The 11,250-nt window shown below is 40.4% G+C and overlaps 1 protein-coding gene across 1 annotated transcript; it reads right to left on the bottom strand.

Moving 5' to 3' along the window:
- Positions 1 to 1,943: 1,943 nt before the first annotated feature.
- Positions 1,944 to 10,920, bottom strand: ENAM (enamelin). The gene is made up of 4 exons (XM_034411282.2): positions 10,603 to 10,920; positions 8,082 to 8,123; positions 6,147 to 6,188; positions 1,944 to 5,032 (listed from the first exon to the last, which is right to left on the bottom strand). The coding sequence occupies exons 1-4, from the start codon at positions 10,876 to 10,878 to the stop codon at positions 2,468 to 2,470; spliced, it is 2,925 nt and encodes a 974-aa protein (XP_034267173.2). The 5' UTR covers positions 10,879 to 10,920; the 3' UTR covers positions 1,944 to 2,467.
- Positions 10,921 to 11,250: the final 330 nt, after the last annotated feature.

Below are 11,250 nucleotides of genomic sequence, written 5' to 3'. Positions count from 1 at the left end.
TGTTCTTAGACCTCAGAGTCATAGGATTGGGAGGAAGGAAGGTTTGGAGTTCAGAATGGAGCAGTCAAAAACATTCTGAGCTCCTGTTTAACTACCTTTCCCATAGGGATAAATGGGGAAATTTGGGGATTTCTTTCTCAGCAATCCCCCATTTGATTTGTTCATTTTTCTACTTTGATTGGGGGGATTACTATTTTTCCAACACCAAATTTGTTCCCACTCTGTTCCCATTCTTCAAAGAGTGGTCTTGTTGATGATCAGTTAAACTTCCAATCGTCTTTATGTGATTTCTTTCTAATTTTTTTTTGGGGGGGGTGTTGGGAAGAATAATAAATGTTACATTTCATTCTCTGTTCAGACACTTCTTTCCTCCTGTTGCCCAAAAGGAAATGTTGATATAACCTATCCTTAATCATACGTATCCAGAGCATCATAGTGTTTTCTTATGCATGATTGCATGTACTCTTAACTTAGCTTCAGCGGTGGGTTGCCCCGGACCAGTTCTATAGAACTGGTAATAAAACCGGAGGGAGGTTCCATCCACCCACCCCGACGTCATCAAAATGCTTCTGCGCATGTGCAGAAGAGCACATGGCCCCGTTGCAAACCGGTAATAAAGATAAGTAGAACCCACCCCTGCTTAGCTTGATACAATAAATCCTCTAACCTTGGCGGGGGGAAATGTGGGTGGAAATAGGAAAAAAAAGCAATAAACATATACATCATTCAGCAAAAGGATGAAAGGTTTTCATCCTTGTGAACAAATGGACAAGAGGCAAAGTGGTTGTTGAGCTCAGGCAGGTCTTAGAGACTTCAGGAAACAGAATGGTGTGTCTCTGTCATCCTTAGGCTTATGCTATTGACATAAGTCTATGTGCCAGATTTCAGCCATCTTACATGTGTGTGAAAAGGAACAGAATTCAGGAAGAGAGTATCATGTATGCTTTAAATATTCTTTGTCTTCTTAATGCAGAGGTCAGCAACCTTAAACCCTCAAAGAGCCACAAAGTTTCTAACCGAAACTCCCCCGTTCAATTCTGGAGTTGACTGGAAGTCTGGTTCCCCCACCAGACCTCCTCCTCCTCCTAGGAGGAGACTAGGAGGAGTCTCCTCTTAGTGCGGTGTCCTTTTTCCTCTACCTGCCCTAACCAAAAGCCCTATCAATTGTGGAGTCAACCGGAACCCCCCCCCTTGCCATACAGTCTCCTCCTGGCACGTCATGCTCCTCTCCCCCCCCAACTGGAAGCTCCTCTCAAAATTGTGGCACCAACCAGCAACAGGGAGCCACAGCAGAGGGATGAAAGAGCCACATGCGGCTCCAGAGCCACAGGTTGCTGACCCCTATCTTCATGGTAGGAAGGATCCTCAATGGGTAATCAGTATTGCATTTTTTCCAATTCTTTGCTTTAAGGTGATGTCTTTAGGATTATATTATACTGTATCATCAATAATGAACTAGAGAATACTGGTTCCTTGGAAGACGGTTAGCCATGTCCTTGTAAACTTATCTTAAATCCTACTTTTGAACAGAAAACTACAAAAAAAAAGGGTGACAATTTAATTGCGATCTTCTGCTAGAAAGCAGCACAGCCACATAAAAGGAAAAATTCTGCCCATAATGAATGCATTTTAATGTCAAAGAGCTTCAGAAAAGGAGTGAAAGTGCATTTATTTTAACCTAGTCATTTGTGCCCCAGCAAAAAAAGAGTACAACATGTTATTGATGTGCTGCGGCTGATGAAAACATTTTTTCTTTCTGGACAAACTGAGGCTAAAAGCACATGGAAAGACTTGGTCCTGGCATAGACATATTTTGCTTGTAATATTAGCAGATATATTCACCTGAATACAGATAGGCAGTTTCTGCATGCATACATATATTTACATATAATATTAGCCATTAATCAAACAATTACCTTTGAACTTAAGTTGAGATACAGACATAGTGCTGCAAACATATTTATTTAGTTTTCCATTTGCGATAATTGTAAAGGAAAAATATCACAAAACACGTACAGGACATTGACAGCAGGAAGAGCGGGACAAAAATGTTATGGATAGACTTTACCCATTTCTGAGAAGAGAGGCAAAAGAAAAAGAAGCAACCAGAAAGCATTTTTTTAAAAAAATCCAGATAGAAAGTTGTCTCTTTGGGTTTGATTGGATTAACTCTCTACTACTCCCTATCCCAACCCAATTTCCTCAAGACTGGTTTAAGATTGGCTTAAATTGATGACCTACAATTGCAATAATCCCAGCCATTATTGCTTTTAGACATGCAACTCAGATAAATCTGGATAACCCCAGATTGGAGAAACAAGATCTATAGATTTCAGCTGATAAATGTCAGATCTATTTTGGAACAGCACAGATATCTGCTTTACATTTACTTACATCTGCACTCAAACATCTGCACTCAGGACATTCTGCTTTTGCAGATTTTGAAAAGGAGGTTCTTTTTAATGTATCACTCATTTTGGAGAAGTAAACAATCTGTTGTCCTTTCATTTGGTTGTCCCACCTGTTCTTCTGGAGAAGTGAGTTTTAATTGATCTTCTCCTCCATCTTGAGATGGGACTGTGCTAGACATTGGCTGGGGTTCAGGCAGCATGATAGGTTTTCCAGCATGCATTGAATTCTCTAAATAAAAGACATCAGAAGGTTGATCTACTAATGGGTCTCCAGTACTAGAGATATGCTCTTTTAACCAATTTCCAAAACATGGTGTCCACCCAAACCCTTGGGTTGCACGGTGTTCCTTCCTATCAGTTTCACTCACAGCTTCATTTCTTATGCCTTGTGGTTGTGGAAACCTTAAAGCTGCCCTTTCAAACTCTCTCTTGGGCTGATTTACCTCCACAATATGAGCAAGAACAGTATGTCCATCCCCTCTGATACTATTTTTAGAGCAAAGTATACCCTTGGAAGGAAATAATCCAGTTTCATAGATGGTATCACTTGTTAGGCCTAATAGAGAATTGGAGCATGGAGGGCCCATCTCTAGATCTGCTACTTCTTCCCCAAAGTCACCTGGATATTCTCTGTGATTAGACTTCAAAGAATTGTTCCAATGATTAGACTGGATGCCAGCTAGGTATGCAGGACGCCTGGCATGCAAGGCATGGCTGCCTTCTGGATAAATTGGACTATTTTTTTGTTCCCATGAAACCATCTTGAATTGAGGTGCAATTCTCAAAGGTGCCAGAATATTTTCATTTGCCCCTGGGGACTCACCTGCACAGCAAAAATAGTTGATAATAGGTTGGGAGGTGATGGCTTCATGTTCTCTTGGATATACCCCTGTATTAGGATAATTTCTCCTTTCAGGAGCATTATTACTTGAAAAGGGTGCACTGATATGTATGGCCTTCCATGTATCTTCAGTATATGTTGGGTTTCTTCTGATGTTTGAGGAGTGCGTATTAAAATAGGATGAAGTTTCTTTGGGAGCAGATGAGTCAGCCACTTTGGGAGCCCATGTATCTCTTTCATCATAAGGTGATCTTCCTTGGAAAAGATTACTAGTTTGTGATGGAGGGTATGGTCCAGGGTATCGTGGATTCCTCTCTGTGTGTCCATGTGTGTTGCTTATATGATATGGAACATTTTCATAATGTTCTGAACCATGAACTGGAGAATGTTCTGGAATCCGTCTGTTAATTTCCTCATATGGCAAATTGCCTCTGTCATTGGCTGGTTGTTCTGTATAATATTTGGGATTTATACTTGGATTATAGGGAGGATTTTGGTATTGTATGTCAGGATCAGCCAAATGTTTTTCATGGGGCCATATATTTTGCCTGGAATATAATTCATTCTCCTGCTGAATGCTTCCATGATATTCGCTCCTGTGCATTTGATATGAAGGTGAAAGGGGCGAATAAGATGGCCTTTCTCTTTGCCCTGGAGGCTCTATTGTAGGCAAGTTCTCTTCGTCCTCCCAAAATCTGGGATGAAAGGAAGGAGCTTGCTGCCTGTAAGAATTCTTATCGGAATAAGTAGCACGTCCCCTCTGATGAAAAGAATCTGGAGAGTATGCTGAGTTATATCCTGGAGGAGCCCCTTTAACTACCTCTAAATCTTTCTGGTTCCACATTTGGTTTTGTAAAGATGGAAATTGTTCTCTCTGATGATCAGGATGAATAAAGGCTTCTTTTTCAAATGGAGTTCCCCTTGTATCCGAAAATAGGTCTTGATGGGATTGACTGTTTGTCTGTTGTTTTCTAGAAGGATGATACCTATCCGTGTTTTCTTCCACTTTGTTCAGAGAATGGCCTTCTGGTGGAGAACTAGATTGTTTATTACCTCCATATGCTGGATTCCTATTCCACTGAGATCCTGGATCAGAGCTAGGATGAGCTCTCCAGCTTGATGGATTATTTTCAGGATAATGGAATTTCTCTTCTTGCCCATATGAGTTTGGCCTATTTTTTGCTGGTGGGTAATTTAATTCTCTGTTAATTCTTTGCAGATTAGCTCTATGAACTGAATTGTCTCTATAAATCCAAGGGTCTTCTGGATTTTCAGCTTGCATCGATGGATTTCCTCTAGAAACTAAAGTGTTATGTCTTGAATTACCCATATCTGGGTTGGGTTTATAAATATATGAACCACGTCCCCTGGATTGTTGACTACCTGAAAAAAAGTTGTGAAAAACATTGGTATTTGTAGACTTAGGTCTATAGTTTGATTGATCAAAGCCATTCTGGGATGCTTCATTTTGTCCTGACATATGACCAGTAGGAGAAGGTGTTGGGATTCCATTTCCGCTAACAATTGTTTTTGAAAGACCTGGAAAGTTGGCCTCGTTATTTGTCGTGCTGAGTCCTGAAAGAGTAGCATTCCCTCCATTGCTGGCTGCAATGGTTGAATTTGTGTCTGAAACTGTTGAGTTTGTTGTAGGATCTGATGCTGGATTCTCTTTAGGGGGTTCTTTTTCTTTGGGTTTCTCAAAGTCTTGTTCAAACATCTCTTCAGAATAATAAGGAGGCCGATTTCCTAACCCATGGTAGCCATATCCAAAATATGGAGTCTAAAAATGCAAAGGAGAAAATGAAATGGTCTAAAATAATCATAACTTAATCAGATGTTTCTGTTTGTCCTAAAAAGCCAATGATTCTAAAGAGATCTTAACTCCAGGGTATAATTATGATAAAATAAATTTGATTCAATGTGCAGTAAACGTAAGCTTTAGAACCGTGATGATGAACCTATGGCATGCGTGCCAGAGGGGGCACGCAGAGCCCTCTCTGATGGCAGGCGAGCCGTCACCCCAGTTCAGATATGTGTCAGCACTCCAAGCTGCATTCACTCCAGTGCTGACATAAGAAGGAGAAGGTGGGGGCATCTGGCAAGAGGATGTTTGACTTTTCACCTACTTATTTTCCCTGGAGATACTATCCCCTATGAGATGGGTTGGGAGGGGGGAAATTCCTTTGAGCTGAAGTAGTAGATAACAGCAGAGTGACTTGTAAGATGGCCAATGAGAAGCAGAGCAGTGGGGAAAGGAAAGGGAGGGTTTGGACCAGGAAGTCAGTGTTGGCTGCGACTGAGTTGGAGTTTTCGATTGTTGTGCCTAATAAATGAAAGATTTCGATCAAGGACTATTTGTTTGAAATGCAGTTTATTTGAGACGACACTGAATCCTGACACTATGCTGCGCACGCATCTCCTGCCAGTAACCTGGTCTTCAGGTTTCTACCATGCATGTGTGGGGGGTAGGATGCTTGTGGGGGCATGTGCACATGCGTGGGGGTTGCACGTGCATGTGTGGGGGCGTGGGGTGTTCATGGGGGCTGCTTGTGCATGTGCAGGGGACGCATGTGGAGAGGCCATGCACGTATGCATCGGGGTGGGCTCCATGCAGGGGGCAGTGCACACATGCATGGGGGCCAGGTCACATGCGCAGGGGCCACACATGCATTGCATTTGGGGGGGGTGCATGCACACGCATTCACAAACGCTTTGGGCACTCAGTCCGAAAAGGTTAGACATCACTGCTTTAGAACATTAAATATGGTGATGTATACAACTCTGGTATAATCAAGGTCTCTTTGAAAATCATGGTAGCTCTTCTCAAGCTATGCCCCAGTTTTTCTTTTCTTGTAGCTCATATATAGATTAGTGCATTTCATTGTTATACTTACCCCTTCTTCATTGCTGACAGGTGGCTGTCCAAATGGCATATGCTAAGGAAATTAATAAATAAGTCAGGAAAGATTGGGGAAATACAGGATGGAAGGCTTAAATAGCTATGGAATAATAATTCAATGTTTATCAGTCAAGTATATTATTTAAGACAATTTTGTCTCTAAAAACAGAGCATTGACAATCATAGTAATAATGAAAGATTTACCTGATAGGTTAAGAGAAATCTGATTGACTAACTGACTGACTCTTTCTAATAGTAGTGATATACAAGTAAGCTATTTATTTCTTCTAGCAGATCATAATGATTAGCTTGCCAGTGAAATATTAGAAAGAGTTGTAGGGACCACATATTTTATCTGAGTGGGATCTCATATAATCTTGGGACTGTTCATTCCTGTTCATGATTTTGGCTTTATTATTTTGGGAGTAAAAATATCTGGTTGCCCAGACCAACTTAACTGAAAATGTGAGCTACAACTGGCATGGTACCTTAATTACTCTGATTAGAGCAGTATTGACATTGTGAGGTGAGACTATGCAATTATTGTAGGCAGGCAACAGGGGAAAAAATAAACATTTAAAATACTTAAAATAGACCATCTCTATTATAATTGGTAACAATTAGACACCAAATTGTTAATTTTAGTAGGAAACAAACCCACTGCATTTTAGTGGCATGACAAAAAGGGAATTGTTGACAAATTGGTTTGATTGTTAAAAGAATTGGTAACCCTTTATCACAAAGCAATAAGTCTTAAAACAGAATATCTTTCTCCCTGATATGACCCATACTGTTGTGGTTGGAAGCCTCTTGGACCAAAAATCTAGAGTAAAAACAACGGTCAGATGGCTTTGAAGTTGTCGTGATAATTAAATGGTAACCATGTTTCATTGATATCTTGCCTTAAGGCACGGATCTCCAAACTTGGCAACTTTAAGACTTGTTGACTTGAATTCCCAGAATTCTACAACCAGCCAATTTTGGAGACCCCTGGCTTAAGGTGATGTCTCCAGGATTACTTCATCAATAAATAGACAGAGCATACTGGTTCCTTGAAAGATGGTTATCTGTGCTCTTTTAAATCATCAATGGATAATCAGTGTTGCATTTTTTTCAGTTGTTTGCATGTACACTTTGCTTTAAGGTGATGTTTCTAGGATTGTATTATATCATAAATAAAGAAATAAAGAATACTGGTTCCTTGGACGATGGTTAGCTGCGCTTCTGTAAACTCATCTTAAATCCTGCTGGTTTTGAACACAAAACAAAAAAAAAATATGACAATTTAATTGCTATCTTCTGCTAAAAAGCATTAGAGGCAAATGAAAGGAAAAATTTCATCCATGTCAAATGTATTTTAATGTCAAAGAGCTCCACAAAAGGTGCACACAGGGTTTATCTCCTTCTTTGTATCTTCACAGCAATCTTGTGAGGCAGGTGTAATTGAAAAACGATGGCTACAACTCAACCAGTGAGCTTCATGGCTACAGGAAAATACAGTCTAATGATTATTTGATTCATAACTGTAACTCATTGGACACTTTTCTTTAATTCCCAGAATACTCTCCTAGATAAGTATTCTGGACTTGAAATCCATACATCTGAAGTCTTCAGCTTGACGAAGGCCACAGTAATGATTAGTGTTTTGTAAGAATTATGCTGGATTTAGTTGTATTTTTGCAGCAGAATTCATGAGCACGTCATAATAGATAATATTTCCAGAACAGGCTTTGTCTCATGGGTTTGAATGCAGGAAGCATTTTTCCACTAAGGCAGTATGTACCACTCATGGACTTTTATATCACCATCTCTATCTCTACCCCTGTCTCCCCAAGGTATTTTTTTTTAATAGACCAAAAAAAATAACAACTATAAAACTACTGTATAATCAACCAGCTTCGGATTTCTACATTAAGTATAATTGACTCACCTGTGGAAAATGCCAAGGTGGTTGTGAATATGGAGGAAAGCCCTGGAAAAGAAAAGGAACCAGTTATGTATTTATAATATAAAAATAATTGCAGTGTCACTATGCAATGAGTGCAGCAGAGTAATCTTTTGAGGCAGCCTTCGGTTACTGAAAGGACTACAAAATATTTCTGTTCTGGTAGCTTAATTCTAAATAATATCGGCAGTGGGGGGAAAAATTACTTCTTTGAATAGATGTACCCAAGCTATCTAATATTTGCTTCTGGGCAATAGGTGCCATTTAAGATGATGGAATTTTACTCCTGAAAAGACAACAAAGGATTGCAGTGTGTGTGATTTACAATATGAGAACTTGGAGCTGAACACATGAATGGTATAGTAATGACACTATTAGGTTATAACCTGAAAATCCAAATGGAATTAGATCCTAGGTCAGGGGTGGGCAAATGTGGCCCTTTTACAACCTGTGAACTTCAACTCCCAGAATTCCTGAGACAGCCAAGCTGGCTCAGGAATTCTGGGAGTTGAAGTCCACAAGTCATAAAGGGGCCATATTTGCCCACCCCTGTCCTAGGTATTGGTGATTTTTATTAAGTGAACAAGCCTTGGTAAAGACCACACTTGGAATATTGCATCCAGTTCTGGTCACCACAGTATTAAAAATATATTGAGAATCTGCAGAAAAAAGCAACAAAGAGGAATAGGGAACTGGAGGCTAAAATATATGCAGGAATTGGGTATGTCTAGTCTAGTGAAAAGAAGGACTAAGGGTGACCTGATAGCAGTGTTCCAATATTTGAGGGGCTGCCACAAAGAAGAGGGGGTCATCCTATTTTCCAAGGCACCAGAAGGCAAGACAAGAAGCAATGGTTGGAAACTAACCAAGGAGAGAATCTACCTATAACTAAGGAGAAATTTCCTCACAATGAGAACAATAAACCAGTGGAATGACTTGCCTTCAGAAGTTCTGGGTGCTCCATCACTAGAGGCTTTTAAAAAGAGCCTGGACAGCCATGTGTCTGAAATGGTGTGGAGTCTCCTGCTTGAGCAGGCATTTGGACTAAAAGACCTCTAAGATCCCTTCCAACTCTGTTATTCTGTTATATCTGTGCAACCTTCCTTTCAATGCATGTTATTTTATTTTTATGCAAATACTGCATGTACATATTCCAATGGAGTCTCCCAGAAAACTAATTAAATAACCCAGTAAATGTTTAGAAAATAAACAGTGCAAGTCAGCTCTAAGATTGGAAATAAATTCCCAGAGTGGTACCTGTATTAATCCAACACAATGACTTGTGTAGAGCAGCTTAGTGATGTTTTACAAATGTGTGTTTGATTTTTGATCATAAATAAATGTCACATGTATTATGTTAGTCAAGTGCAGCTAAGCCAACCAAGAGATTTGTTGCCTCTTACAGACTAATACATTTATTTGACATAAGCTTTTGTGGAGTCCATTTGAGTAAATACATGCAGTATTCTCTTGAGTAAATATTATAGTTTCAGAAACATCTGAGAAAAGCTCTTATCACACTATGTGTTTGTGTTTGTGTATTACATGGTACACAGAAATATGTTGATTATGTTTTGGTCAGTATCAGCTGGGTTTGTACCAGTGGTGGGTTCCTCCCGGTTCGGTCCGGTTCGGCCGAGCCGGTAGCGGTGACGATATGACGTCACCGAACCGGTTCTCCTCCCCCCGCCCTCCCACCCCCCCACCCCCCCACCCACGTTATTCTTACCTTTTATTTGGTCCCACCCCCAATCTATTGCTGCCTCCTGAGTCCCAGCTGATGACTAGAGGGAAAAAAACTGTTTAAACTCTTGCCGCGGGGCTTCAAAAGGCCATCCTACAGCTGATCAGTGTTAAAAGCAAACAAATGAGTTGGGTCGTAAGTGCGAGGACTGGTCGTAAGTGCGAGGACCTTCCAGAAATGACTCTGACCAGCTAGCCACGCCCACCTAGTCACATGACCTCCAAGCCACACCCACAAAATAAGCCATGCCCACAGAACCTGTAGTAAAAAAAATTAGAACCCACCCCTGGTTTGTACACAAAGTAGAACATAAATGTAGTTTCAAACCATGGCTGAAAATTTAGCAAACTAAATTAAGCCAAAATCAAATAACCTGAAGCAACTGTGAACCAACTGACTCAACTAATGAACAGAGTAAACATTTTGTCCTCTCCTAATCTCTTTCTTCAACTTGGAATGTTTATTTCTAAAAGAATAATCATTCTTGTTCTTATTTGATGCCGTCAGGATCCTACAATTAGCAATAACACTTAGACTTATATACTGCTCTATAGTGCTTCACGGCCCTCTCTATGTTGTTTACAAAGTCAGAGTATTGCTGGATCCTCATTTTATTGACCTTCGAAGGACGGAAGGCTGAATCAACCCTGAGCTGGTGAGAAATGAATTCCTGGCAGTGGAATGCAGATTTAACCTGCAATACTGCATTCTAACCACTGCACCACCACGGATTTTATCATAATCTCAAACCTACTCGTTTACCTGGGGCTGTTGCTGTTTTCCCTCCTTAGGATGCTGAAATGGCACTTGTGGGTACGTCTGAGATGGGTTGGTCTTTTGTGGCTGTTTTGGCAGAGGTTGTGGCTGCTGATATCTTGGTTGCTGTGGGGGTAACTGTGGCCTTTGGTTGGGCTTCTTAGTTTCTGGAATTTGTTGTGGCTTCTGTTGGGGAAGCCTAGACGCTTGATGTACTGGTGAGGCTGATTGTGGCCAGAGGAAAAATCTCTGCAGTGGCAATACAGGCCACTGGGGGAACATCTGTGGGTAATTTGAATGATAGCCATAAAAGGAACCAGCAATCTGAAATAAAAGTTTTTTTAAAAAAAAAATTAGTGTAGAGTTTCAGCACACGGGAATCAAATGTTTAATGTTGTACCTTGTTGCACTTCCACTGTATTTGGGTTTTGCAACACTAAGAGGTTTTAGATACACTTATATATTTTGCATGGCAAAAATGTACAGAGATTTAGGGCTCCTATGTAGCAGCTTCTATGAGCCAGCAGTGTGATGCAGCTGTCAAAAAAGCCAAAGGCTGCATTAATAGCAGGAATAGAATCAAGATCACATTAAGTACTAATTCCACTTTATGGTGCTTCAGTAAGACCATACATGGAATATTGCACCCAGTTT

This window comes from Pantherophis guttatus, chromosome 2, assembly GCF_059756535.1.
Source record: "Pantherophis guttatus breed Tessera chromosome 2, ASM5975653v1, whole genome shotgun sequence".
NCBI classification, from domain to species: domain Eukaryota; kingdom Metazoa; phylum Chordata; class Lepidosauria; order Squamata; family Colubridae; genus Pantherophis; species Pantherophis guttatus.
Note: the sequence above shows the minus strand (reverse complement) of the source record. Positions and strands in the feature narration are given on the sequence as shown.